We start from the raw sequence: 14,000 nt of genomic DNA on the forward strand, positions 1-14,000 counted from the left end.
TTTACCTTAATGGGCAAAAGTGGAAAATACGTGTTTTTCTAATTTTGGAAAAATAATTTAAAAAAAAAAAAGGAGGAATGGTGGGGAGTGGGGGACAGTCATTACCTGCCAAAAGTGGTAGAATAGAGCACCGTTGGTCAAAACCGCGGGAATGCTTTTTTGAAAATTAAACTCCTTTTTTTTTTTCTTGAAGGAAAAATTGAAATTATTTGATTGGACGTTTGATATTGTTAGTCATTATCTTCAAAATGGGAGGGCAATTTCGTCTAAAAATTGAAATTTCTTTGGGAAGTAGTGTCTTTTCGGAATAAGGTCATCCACTGAGCAGCCGGAGGCGTTGAGTTGGAACCGAGGTGGTGATTTCGGACGTGAGGATAAGTTCAGGGCCCACCCTCGCTAATCCACCGTGAGTGTCACGAAGTAACATATAAATAAATTGTTAATTACATAATATAAACAAAAAATGATTTTCGTACTCTTATTTTTACGTTGTTCCGTTTGTTCACATTTCTTAATTTTTCTTATTTATTCAATCTAACCGTTACGAACTAAGAGGGAAGTGCATGTACAAAACAACAAAGTGCATACATCATTTTATTGATGAGTTAAGATTTATTAATTCGTCTAACCATTCTTAATCACTTAAGTTAAAAACAATTTGTATGTGTTGAACACTTTAATTAACTATTCGACGCATATTTCACAGTAAGTTAGAAATTCTACACAATTGATATCGTAACATTACTATAAAGATTTAAATTAGAAAAATAATTTTCGCACATCGTTCCAAAGTGCGTATTTAAAAACTGCATGTGCCATTTAATACTACGACCTAATAATATCTCTCTTCACTTATAAATGAGAGGTTTTAGGTTTGATTATCGTCAAAGATGAATTTAAACCACATTATTGCTAATCTATTGTGAGGCTAAGCCTTATTTTAATGTAGATAATATCGTTTGTTAAAAAAAAATATGCATGTGCCAGCTCAGCAAGGTATACCCGCCAATATTTTCGAACTGAAGCGTCCCTTTCAAATGTGAAAGAAAGAGTATATGAGACAAATCGATATTTAATATTCGAACGAATTAATTGTTACTGCATATATTTTATTTGCACTCAACGACCATATTTCTCTTTCAAATTCTATTTTCCTGCTAAGATCCAAAACCCAAGTTCTGTTTTCTTGTCTGGACGAATTCTTTACGTTGGATTGGATGAATTACTGGGTCAACTTCAGTTTGGCGAAGTTGGCAAACAACTCCACACAAATGATGACAAATTCGTCAACCTTTAGCATTATGATTGATAGACTCGTTTGTTTTTGTTAATAATTCGATTTGTTTGACTTAGTTATTATAAACCACACTAATTATTTGATCAATTCATCACGCGACAAGCATTTATTGAATGAATGATTTACCTTTTCATATATGGCAAACGTGTATTAGATGCCTGATGTGATTACGGTAGTTGCGAGAAAGTTTCTTCTGTAAATCTAAGCATAAGTCGTAGCTGAGGAAGATTGAGATCAGCAAGTGGATGTAGGCTTGTAGCAAGATGTCAACATCGCCATTGATAGAAAGGCCTTCCGCGTTCAAACATTTTCCTATTATTTCTTGTAAAGAATCAAATTCGCACAATAAGGAAGAATATTTGAGTTCATACATCAAGTGTAATATACTAGCCTTATTGAGGAATGTGAATTATTCGACATAAAAAACTTGACAAAATCGTTCATAACACTACAACAGCAGCGTTATACGAATAAAACCAAGACATCTTCATTCCTGTACAGATGAATGTTGTTAGGTCCTATATGATGGGGGATAAGATGGAGAAGGTGAATGTTGGTGGCGTATATAATTAAGGGCACCTACCTCACAATTTGAGTAAATGTCAAGCTTTCTTTAAAGTTCAATTATGTAGCTCCCTTCTCATTCCCTCACCCACGTGTCCTCTCTACGTCCTTGTCAATTTTCATATCTATATCAATTCGGTGTGGGAAATCATAGAGGTCTAATGATTCAAATTACGATTTATATATATAGTTTTACTTCTAATTATATCGAGATTCTTTTGGATAAAATCACACATCTTGATTTATATATAATTAAGTTGAGGACAATATCGATGTTCGACAATTCAACTCTTTATTCTACAATTTAACATTCAGAATATCTCATATTCCAAAAACACCCTCATGCTCGTGAGTCCGGATGACTTTAAAAAATCTCCTCCTCCCAATTTTAGCTGTTCATATATGTTCATGTTGTACTGCATCATGATGCTTATGTGATGGTGACAAGTGACACTGTGACAACCAATTTTAGGTAGCCCGTATAATGCTGTCCTCCTTCATTATATTTTGTTACCTAATTTTTCAAAATTCGAACAATCGAACTTGCCTGCCTCCACTCTCTTGCATGCATGATACTACTATGATTTAGAGCATTTCTAATGAGAAAATGAATTTGGCAGATTATTATTTCATTGTTTATTTATCTACAACATTTACTTTCATGAAATTTTTTTGAGTGTATTTGAAACATGGTGCGGAAAATCACATGACATTGTATAATTGAAAAAACACTTGAAAAAAAAAAAAATCCCAATTATATAATAATATATGACACGTTACCTCTTGTTTCAAATACACTTAAATATTTTATTATAAAAAGATATAAGTAGCCCGATTTATCTGCTCATGATATTGTAGGGCAGAGAGTAACAAAATTTACACTCAATTACCTATGCTATTGAAATTAGATTTTATTTACGTAACTCAATCAAAATAAGTTTGTTTCCTCAATTGCCTCCAAAAGATGCTGCCTATTCAAATATTCAGAAATTCGAAATTATGCCGTAGAAGTTGCAACCGTTTCACTCAAACAAGGCAGAGACTTCACATGACCAAGCAAACACGCAATAGCTTTGGTCGGTCAAAGTCTTAGGAAGGGTGATGGAAATGTTTATTATGGAAATCTCTTACAAAAATGTACGACACGTTGTTTTGGTATGACTCATTTCACTAATGGTCGTAGTATGTGTCAGAGTTGTCTTAATCAAATTAAGTGATAGAAATTTATTTTTTTTTATTAATATTTGAATTACTTTCTTATGTAAATAAATTGGACGACGTTTGAACGTATTATTGATAGTAAATTGTGAGATTTAATTTTTATTTTTTTAAATATAAAATATATTGTTTATTAAAAAAATATTACTCTCTTATGTGACATTTTTCCCTTCGAATTTGGGGTGGTTTTCAGCAAACCCCAACCCACGCCTTGATTATGTCTCTAATGGCCATGTTAGCGTGATCAGTATGATGACATCTGAGATTTTCTGGAACAACTCCAACTCATACTTGATAGCATGATATGAATATTACTAAAAGTGGTGGTGGCACCTAATTTATAGGAGATTTTTCTCTTCTAAATAAGATTTAGACTTATTGACATCACCAGTAAAGTACACTATTTATCCGATAATAAATTTTTCACATGATATCTTTGATTACAAGAAATTTCTCTCTTAATTTACCCTCCGAACAAAAAATATTATGTCTATGCATATGTTATGCAGAAACCAAAAAAAAGGTTCTAGTACATTTTCATAGAGCTACTGCTCACCGTCCGACTAGCGCATAGCGCTTTTTAGAACTTTAATCTTACCAATCAAGCATTAAATCGTTTTCTAAACCTTTTCTCAGAATAAAATAGAAAGAAAAAAAAAACTATTCCAAGCATGTTGCTTGAGGGGGAGGGTCACATGCAAAAGTTGTTACATTTTCGTAGGACTCATCTGATCACATGTGCTCACGCCCTTCGTTTAAGCAGATAAGCATTGCATTATTGTGCACGATCGAACCTTACAAACAAAGATTCTGACATCCCTTTGAGTCATACAAGAACTGCATTATTGTGTATGTGAGCCTAATCATGCACGCCTAATTAATACGACATGCATGCATAGTTGGAAGAACATTGCATTGGTTAAGCCACATATAGTTCAGTTTGATGCCAACTCTTGATTCAACGAATTTGGCTTTGTAATTCTGTACAAATATCGTGTCACCGATGCCCCTACAGTCATCATCGATTTGTATATAACTATGTGCTTATTTATCTCATCACGTGATTTGCTACAACATATTTGTCCTTTCATCGGTTGTATATAACTACTATGCCTCATTCACGCAATCAGAAGAATGGACTCACGAGTACACAGGGGTAGACTGGTGGAGCCAAAATTTTAGGTTAGAAGGGGCCTCTCAGATCTGTTAAAAAAAAACGCTGCAACACCACCGACAATGGTAGCTGAAACAACGCTGCAACATGCTTGCGAATCCCTTTCTCATGCTTGCGAAGCCATTGTCTCATGCATCCACCATCTGGTCATCCTCTCAACCACTACTTTGATGCTCATTTTGATGTTTGTTTGCTCGGTGACAATGATGTTGATTTTTCAATTCCACTCCATTTCATCAGTATGTTCCGACCAATTGGGAGCCATGTTAATTAAGCAAAGAAAACAACCTAATAGAAATAAATAACGAGACATTGAAAATTGCACATGTATGGAAGCATAATTCAAATATGTCAACAACTACCAAAACCATGTGAAAAAGATTAAAAGAAACAGCTCTCTCGCCTACGTCCTCTCTCTCTCTCCCTCTGGTTGAGGCCCCAATCCCTTGAAAAATCTTTGGAAATCAGAAGGATAATTATAATTTTTTTCTCTATAAAAAATTATCAAGGTAGGCCTAGGACCATTCTTGTCCCTTCATGGCTCCGCCCTTGGGTAGATCCAGCTTCGGGCAAATTGGGTCAGTTGACACCCCCCTCCCGCCCAAAAAAAACCCCAAAGCTTAGAAAAACTCCATGGAAAAGCGAAGTCCTACCTCTTGACAATCTGAGATGCTCTTGAAAGCTGTCCTCCAACTGTTTTGACAAATTGCCTTTATGAGAATTGGCCAGGGTAGTTGCTAGCTGCATGCCAAAAAAGCTCAACGAAATGTCAATTTACATGCTATATTTCGTCCAAAAAAACTTTACGCCCTGCTCACCCTCCTTTTTACTGACCTCCAAATCATATTTTCTGCACCCACCACTGCAACCGAAAACCCCAAGAATCTCTACCCTACAAATTGAATTTTGAATTTAGGGTTTAGGACAGAAATGCATATGCAACCGAATATTGCGCAGGATTGACAATGAATTTGGACCCTAAGTTATTGGATCGATCTATGACAGAAATGCATGCATGGAATAGTATCAGTAACAGAGGCTAGATATGTGTGTGTGTCTCACATTTTGATACAGGGCATATATACGTGCTTCCAACTAAGTACAATTTTCGCAAAGCCCGCATAGAGGGTGTTTCCACGTTCCAACCAGGACAAGAAGAGAATGCACATGCAGTTCCCTTTTTTGGTTTAAGCACATTCTTCCAAAGAGATTCTTGCATATCTTCGGAGTTACGCGATGAGCGATATACTCACTCGAAGATATACTCTAGTCCCAAACGAGCATTTTTCTCCATTTCTTTGGCTACACATCTTTGAACCAACATGATTGGCGCTAGCCATGTCAAACTACATTGCTTGATGTTAAGTTTTTTATCCCCAAAAGAAAAATAGCACCGGACCGAAATTTTGTTGATTCAATATTAAAGGGATTAGCTTCAAAGCAAGTATCCCATTTTAATGCAACCAGCATACATATAGGCCAATGTAGGAACACTGTCACCATATATGATCTCTTTTATATATCACTCTTTTTCCCCATTCTTTTGCTCTATAATACGAGAGTCTTATACGATAAATACATAGTTCGTACGGAAGCTCCGTCATCTTGTTTTTATACAACAAATCAGGATTCCAGCTAAAATGGGGCACGCATTCTGGAGTTATTGAAAGAGATTTTGTGACTATGACGCGATATTCTACTTTCTAAGTTTGAATCACATAGTGGCACAGACGAGGGTATGGCATACCATTCTTCTTCCAAAACCCTAAAAACAAAAAGGAGAAGAGCAGCATATAATAATAGAAGAACAACATATAGTTGGCATACAAAATGACAGAGTGGAACAATACACCAAGTTATGGGGTGTGTGTATGGAGAGACATGTTTCATTGTTCTCCGGGAAGAGGCTTCAGCTGTCGGAATCTTTGTTTTCTAAGATTCTTGGAACTATATATTATATACCGTGTAGATGTTGCCTGGTGTGCCAGTGCACTTTGCCCTAATATTCATCACCTTCTTTTGACCTAACTCGATCTTCCATGCATATTCCATTTCCACCAATTCCTCCACCATCATCTTAATAATGCCAAAATTAAATATATTTAATAATCACACAGTTCTTAGTTAGTGTCTTAAATGCCGAGAAAAAAAAGAAGGAAAATACCCCAAATCGAGGGCTAAATTAAACCCTCAGTCATGTTTTCGGTTTAAAGAAATTGTGACCATTCATAATTCAATCCTAATTCAATGGCAGGTAATTATTTAATTTTTTTGTTATTCTTTCTCTACGATCATTAGAATAAAAGCAAACGATGGGTGACCACAGTATTTTTAGATTATAGTCTAAGAAAATGGAGCTCATTAAACCATAGCTTGAATAATCTCTCTGCGTGCACCCGCGCATGCGTGTGTCTTCCAAGGTCGGACATGCATGCATTTTGATATAGGCCCACAAGCATGTACGTAGGTATGTTACAATACTTGGTCACACGAAGTCCGTTTATGGCTAAGTTTTGATAATTTGTAGGGCTAGCTCTCCATATTTACAGCTCCGACGAGGAGCGCATGAACTCAGAACTATGATGAAGTTGACTCGAAAACGATGGCTTACATCACTAATTGCATGCTTGTATTGAAGAAATTACCAGTTGAATCACAAGTACACACTGAAAATTTAAGTACCTCTGGTCCCCTACCGCGATGGGATATATTATATAGAATCATGCAAGATAGTTGTAGAATGTGAATACTCGATCGATCAACAGAATGCAGCTACTCAACTGGTGGTTCATATCTTGCCATTATCCAGCACGATTTATCGTTCGTTATAGAAAACCTCATGGTCCTTTTTTTTTTTCAATTTAGATTAATTTTGAGCCAGGAGATAGATAAATATACACATCTCATCACACGGTGGAGAAAAGGTGAAAACTGCAATTACAATAACAATATGACAAATGGAAATTTAAATTACCGAAGAATGAATACAGATGAACTCGAAGAAGGGTCATGTGATTCTACTTTATTGAGACAGAAGAATCCATCTGGAAATGGGGATAGTAATACAAAATACATGTTACATGATGTACAATTACTCGATGCGTGTTGGTGTTGGTTTGCACGTCCATCCAACCAGTTCAGGAGCTCAAACAAACCAATAGAGAAACAAATTTTCCCTATATGGTACATGCTAATGCTATACACGAAAACTTGTAATATATATGCTTCTTCGTTTTCATACGGACCGACAATTGAAGTCAGGAATCAATACTATCACTGTTGTATTGCCGGGCGATTTTGCTTCCCGCTCTTCTTCAGAGATATCTGCATCGACGTCCCACACGAAATTAGAAGTTACGACCATTAGAGGTTTGTGACAGGTGAATTTACTTGGATTAGTGCCATGGAAAGGATTCGGGACTAGTTACTAACACCCTAGCAACTAAATAATACTTATATAGCAACCGAAGCGCACAACAAGGTGAAGGCTCAGTTTGGATTACCAAGAGAAGATCCTCGTCAGTACCAAAGGATTTGCGGGCTTCTTCTAAGCATGTTGATGAGATCCTCTCATTTTTCCTACACATTTTATCAGAGTGTACACTTCTATAAGCTAAAAGAACTTGGAAACACAATCAAAAGTGTAGCACAGATGCATGTGTAAATTTCAAATCGAAGACTATTGACATAAAAAATCAAAACTCATTGAGGGGCATGCTTACTCACCAGGAATGGGTATGGATGGTATGGGTCTCATTCCCATTCCTAACATATCCTGCGTTTACTATCACACAATGAATAAGAAATGAGTGGCCCCACACTAAAATCATTTTTCCCGTGCCTAATCAACCAGGTATCAATCATATTGACCAAAAAATCAACCAGGTATCATATCGTCAAGGAGGGGTGGTTTATCCTTTACCTGAACAACCATGTCTTTCCCCACTCTAAGTAAGGAAACATGTGATGGATGATAATGACCATCTGGTTTGACTTCTTCAGCACTATCAGCTATATGCAAGCATAATGCAGCCTTTCCGAGTAACATTTGCAGTCTTAATGTATATCGGATCTTCTTAACTATTCTTATGGTGCAGTACCACTCACTCAAGTTGCTAGACTTTAAACCCAATAGCAGGAATGTGATATGATCATGAACTTGGTGTAAATAATAAAATTAATTAACATAGGTTTATGTGATGTTGGATTGGAAATCATGATGAACTTAAGACTTAAAAAATCATGAAAGCCAGATTATCATAGGATGCCTCTCTAAGAGTTTTGACAAACTTAAACTTATCACATGATGGGTTTTCATAACTCATCACTCAAATCTTTCTAGTCAGTCTAACTTATTAGTCAAGGCGGGAAGTGTCTACTTTTGACATCTCTCTTATTTCATTGGAATTTGTTAGCATGTCATACTCATGATACTCCACAAATTTCAAGAAATTGTTGGAGCCGGGTAATCTCCAAATTGCTGTGTCTGTCATCATGCTTTATACCCAGCGGGAAAGTTAAACACGAATGTAGATGACCCAAAGGTATCAATAGAAGATAAGGTAACAGCTTTTCTTCTTCTTTCCCGACAAAGAAGGGAAGGAAAAAAAAAAAAACTTGAAATGAAGATAATACCTTGAACAGGCTGGATCTCTAATTTCAAACTCATCCGTGGTAGTGTCATACCCACATATGACAACATAGTGACCTACAAAAAACCAAAAACAATAGCAATAATCAGTAATCAATTCGGGACGTGCATAAACAGGCAAACTTGTCAAGGATGTGACTGGGAGCAGAAGCGAATAAACAGGACGAGCATAAAGATACTTCATTCCACCATAGAGCAAGCCTTTAAGTTTATTTAATACGATTCCATAAATTGTTAATCAGAAGAACTGGGGAAATCATGTTAAAGAAATATCTTATGAGGAATTAACTCATAGGTAACCACCGTTCTCACTTTTGGAAATGGAATGACATTAACATGAATTACAGGCCTATGTTATCACGGTTCTGAACAGAAGAGGTCAGCCAACCTGTCTTGCTAACCAATAAATAAAATGTGCAGAAAGATGCTTACAATCTCCAGGATAATATAGGTGCTAAAGTAAATTTTGACTAGGAGTTAAGCTAAAACAAGCATAAGCTTGTCCTTTTATGTGTATCTATGTCCTTTTTTATTTCTTTTGCTGAACTAATACATATACAGCATAGATATCTCCCCCCAGAAAGCACAATCTGTCATACTCAATACTGAGTGGCAGAAAACTTTTAGTTAACTAAAAGTAACAGTTCTGCACAACCAAAGTAACAGTCCTACCTGTGTAACCAGAGTTGCTTCCACAAAAGTCTGAGACAAAAACATCGTCCAGACGAGACCTACTGTGACACAATTTTGACAGAAATATTTACCATTAGCCCAGTATTTACAATTGAACATGTATGTCATATATTACTGCAAGCAGTAAAGGACTGTTCTCAATCAAGGGGGAAGAAAGAAAGAAGGGTAAGCGAGAAATTTGAACCTCAACTTATACTGATCAACCAAAACAATGGCAATGTATTTCCTGGACAAAATTGAGAAACAAATTTCTTCTCGACTGATTGATCTGCGCTGTAAACAAAAGAAGGAAGGTTTATTGCCTTGTCCAAAGAAAATTATACGTAAAAAGGATGTCTGGCTCTTAATTTGGGAAGAGAGAACCAAGAACTGAAATTAGCAGCTAGCAATTATACCTGTATACTCATTCCACCTTCCAGTGCTTTTTGAAATAGATTATTGACCCGCTCCAGATCATTAGGTAATTGCTCCTGCAGAATAAATCTAATTAATTGAAATTTTTATGTGCATCCGGATGTGAAAAGACAAGCTCACAAGTACATGAACTAAGAAAAGTGAAACTACAATCTTTATATCCAAAACAAGATTTCTTTTCAAAATAAAATAAAATGACCAACTTCTCATATCTTTTACAGAGCCAGGAAATTGTGACAGACAATGTTCTTGATTATACGCAGTTTGGGTCCTCGCTGTCATATGATATATGCATCTATAATTGATAGACAATTAGGCTAAGATGTGCATCTGGATCTAGCAAACAACCAATATGGTCTAGTTCATACTAACCAGCATGAAAATACTCTCAGTTAACACTTATCCATGTTAATAGTATGAAATCACCTTGTAAAATTTCTCCCCAGAATAACTTGGGTTTGCTCCAACTGTCACTGTGTAGTAGCAAAAACTAATAGAGAACTTCTGTAATAAAAATGCTAGATCAACAGTCCAAATGCTGCAAACAAGATGTCAGCACTCAGTTACATCAGAAACTTTTCATGTAAGCTCTTATTGAATATGTCACTGATGAATCAAGTATAAGTCTAACTTCAAACCCACGATACTCCATAACTATTCCAACTTCACACAAACATACCCATAATGCTCCATAGGACCATAGCTATTCCAACTCCACAAAAATAATATTTGTTTGTATGAACAATACGAGAAGTAAATAAAGTCATATGTTGGTGGACAAATGAGTGAGAAAAAACGACTAGCGTTTCATGTTGCTCACTTCTGTAAATAAGACGTTTAGGGAAAAAATAAACCGATATAGTAATACAGGTTAAACTCTAGTGGCTTCAACACTAGATCGAGGACTTTTATTCGTCTGCGACTTTTCACCAATCGTCAAACTCAGAACCCTATACACATCAAACAATTGATAAAGAACAATACTCAAAGGAAAGTACATAACAGACCTTCTGTAATAAATAATCTAGATCAACGGTCCAAATGCTGCAAACGATATGTCAGCATTCAGTTATATTGCAAAATTTTCATATAAGTTTGCATTGCATATGTGACTGATGTATCAAGTATAACTCTAACTGAAACTTTTAGAACCAAAGAAGGTATCAAGCATTCATATGACACCCCATACCTATAGTACCCATTTCTGTAACATACGGCATGTCCTTCTGTAAATAAGACCTTCTAGGAAAGAATACATTAATATAGCAACAAAAATTAAAAGCTTCAACACTGAATCGAGGAAGGGATTTCATTCGTCTACACTTTCTATCTTCACCAATCTCAAAACCCATACTCCTATAAAAACGATAAATTTCTAAAGAACAATACTAAAAGAAAGTACATAACGGACTAACAAAAGAGGCAATGAAGCTCTAACTCTGTAAAGAAGGGAACACCTAGTTGTGCCACATAGCTGTGCCAATGTCTGAATATCGCAGTTGTCTATGCCAATGGTCCGAAAGACCATCAGAACGCAGGCAAGGCCGCAATCCCAAGAATCTTGCTGGTTTATGTGTGGGACCTATAAGCACCAAACACCTAAACAAATTAAAACTAACAAAACGATTTGATGTGTCCACTTGGAATCCATATAGTGTTATCAAAGTACAGACTGAAAAATGTTGTAATCTCAATGTAGACAATCAATAAGAAAGGTAGTGACAGAGTCTCAATGCACTCACTTCAACAAAGTGCGAGCAGGGCAACGGCTGTTCACATGGGTAGGGTTCTACCATGCCTGAAAGTTCTCCATCTGATACATCTTTATCTTCTGTCTTAACAATCTTGTTGAATAAAAAATACGAAGGCCACATGTGTGACCCAATTCAATAAGGGTTTTCACTGCCACTGCCACGCTAAATCTCAGATATTTAGATAATCAAAGTGGTTATTTCACTTGGTTATCCCTGTAAAATCTTTAAAGGGTATATATCTCTGCAACCTGTTGCATTTTGAACATAGGCATATATCAGGTTTACAAACTAAACAACAAAGAGGAACGAGAGATTGATTTCTCCAACCACGAAAAAAAATGATGTAATCAGACAATGTGCATTTGCCCCTTGCCAGGGCATGATGCACGAACGACTATTAGAGATTTAGTTAGGCTATTTAGGGCTGCTTCTGTGGGAAGCACTTGTGCTCATAAGCGCTTTTTCTATAAGTATTTTTATCAGAACACACATGGAAACTTTTATTAAAGTCCAAGTGCTTCTTAAGTTTTTCGGTAAAACGTATTCAGAAAGCGCCTTTTGCCCTTCCAGAAGCAGTCCCAAACAATCCCTTAATTCTACGGAAACTGAGACAGAATCAAGCCGAGTTTGGACAGTCTCATCCATGAATCAAACCGAGCCGTCAGCATTACCGGAAATTTTAGCCGCGACGCCGTTTGCATTCAATTATTCAATTCAAATGGAAAACCAGGGTTTCCGACTTGGAATGAAGCTAATGGATGCCCACAAGAACGTAGCTTTAAGCATTCTGACGAATCGGATGCCAAAACCATAAAATATAACCAATCAATTTCCATAAATTTGATAAAACTTCCATTTTCCGCAATCAAAATGGCTCAATTATTCGACAAATAGCGCAACATTTACATCTAAATCAATCAATTGAACCATAATAAAAATAAAAAATATAAAAAAAAAGAAAGAGGACCACCAATAATTGAGCTGAATAATTCATCGAAAACAGGACAATAAAGCTCAATACTTTGCAATCCGAGCTATCAAAACCAACGCAACGGTCGGAGGCAAAGAAACCCAGCTACAAATTTTAGATCAAAATCCAATTATTTCATAAAACAAATCGAAAAGCGAATGATGAACAAAAAAAAGACATAACCTTTGAGGGAAAAGACGACAGAAGAGGAAAGGATGGCAGAGTTCCAAGGAATCCGTGTCTGCTGGCTATGTCCTTGTTCGACTGGATCCTGCCTGGAAAAACATTCAGATTCTGAATTCCATGTCTTCCGTTTTTCAGCTCTTAAATATTTTTGTGCTTTGATTTGTTTGCTCAAATTGACAGAAATTTACGGTTGTCGGACTCGCCACACAAAATATTTCTTGTTTTGGGGATGAGAAATGTTGGGTTTAATCGCAAATTGGCAAATGGGTTGCAGGTGAGAGAGAGAGAAGGGGGGGAGAGGAGGAAGGAAGTTAGGACAATAATTGCCTGAGCAATTATTACTTTAGTAAACAGTAATTTTCCGACGATATCTCCACTCCTTGCATGAATTGTTAGGACAATTGGTATCAAAAAATAAGTTTTTTTTTATATTTTTTTATATTAATAAAAAGATAATATTATGTTTAATTTTGAATAAGATTTTTAATCAATTTCACTACGTGTCATTATCTGAAATAATAAAGTTGATGCAACTTTTGCTCATTACCTGTAAGCATTCACACAACGTAACATCTTCAATAATTGACAAATTCCAACCTGCATCATTAGCCATTTTTTGCAGATAAAAGTATTTGGAAGGTTTGAGAGAAAGATTACTTGAAAGTATTTAGAAATATTGAAATGTGGTGTTAAGCGGAAGAGGGTGGTGGGGTATCTATATTTATAGAAATTTTTTTTTTTTTAATTTTTTGCATTTTTTGAATTTGTTTATGTTTTTTGAATTTTTTTAACCTAATTAATATGGACAATTAGATTACATTTTTTTTTTTTTGTAGTCCAACAGCCCATATTGTGCCACATGGTCCCAACACTAATAAGGGATTTTTTGACACACCCCGATCGAGATCAGGCATGCTGGTTGTCACGTGGAAGTGACGTAACCATGTGCTAAGTGCGAAAGCTAATAAAATAATAATATAAATAGTACGAATAAATAAAAACTAGCTTTACACAAGGTAATAACGAACAAGTGCAAGCGTAAGTGTGAACGCTAAGTTCAGAGCATGAAAGCCTAATGC

At 36.0% G+C, this 14,000-nt stretch overlaps 1 protein-coding gene across 4 annotated transcripts; it reads right to left on the reverse strand.

The window, feature by feature from the left end:
• Nucleotides 1–7,249: 7,249 nt before the first annotated feature.
• On the reverse strand, nucleotides 7,250–13,320 carry LOC137720661 (guanylyl cyclase 1). Of its 4 annotated transcripts, XR_011066573.2 has the most exons (11): nucleotides 12,919–13,320; nucleotides 11,754–12,013; nucleotides 11,469–11,593; nucleotides 10,438–10,549; nucleotides 9,993–10,067; nucleotides 9,782–9,870; nucleotides 9,577–9,638; nucleotides 8,889–8,961; nucleotides 7,980–8,037; nucleotides 7,757–7,832; nucleotides 7,250–7,577 (listed from the first exon to the last, which is right to left on the reverse strand). XR_011066573.2 is itself a non-coding variant. In XM_068459752.2 (10 exons), the coding sequence occupies exons 2-10, from the start codon at nucleotides 11,883–11,885 to the stop codon at nucleotides 7,527–7,529; spliced, it is 792 nt and encodes a 263-aa protein (XP_068315853.2). In that variant the 5' UTR covers nucleotides 11,886–12,013; nucleotides 12,919–13,320; the 3' UTR covers nucleotides 7,250–7,526. The 4 variants fall into 4 exon arrangements, 3 of the variants coding, with proteins under 3 accessions (XP_068315853.2, XP_068315852.2, XP_068315854.2); XM_068459752.2 differs by lacking the exon at nucleotides 7,980–8,037 and having other exon boundaries at nucleotides 9,577–9,635; XM_068459751.2 differs by lacking the exon at nucleotides 7,980–8,037.
• Nucleotides 13,321–14,000: the final 680 nt, after the last annotated feature.

This window comes from Pyrus communis, chromosome 1 (genome assembly GCF_041283825.1).
Source record: "Pyrus communis isolate YQ-2024b chromosome 1, ASM4128382v1, whole genome shotgun sequence".
In the NCBI taxonomy this organism is placed as follows: Eukaryota; Viridiplantae; Streptophyta; class Magnoliopsida; order Rosales; family Rosaceae; genus Pyrus; species Pyrus communis.

Coding starts and splice junctions, on each gene's coding strand:
- LOC137720661 (XM_068459751.2), bottom strand. CDS start 11,885: ATGTGGCCTTCGTATTTTTTATTCAACAAGATTGTTAAGACAGAAGAT. Junction 11,594..11,753: donor CCTGCTCGCACTTTGTTGAA/GTGAGTGCATTG, acceptor TGGTGCTTATAG/GTCCCACACATAAACCAGCA. Junction 9,639..9,781: donor GTTGATCAGTATAAGTTGAG/GTTCAAATTTCT, acceptor ATTGTGTCACAG/TAGGTCTCGTCTGGACGATG.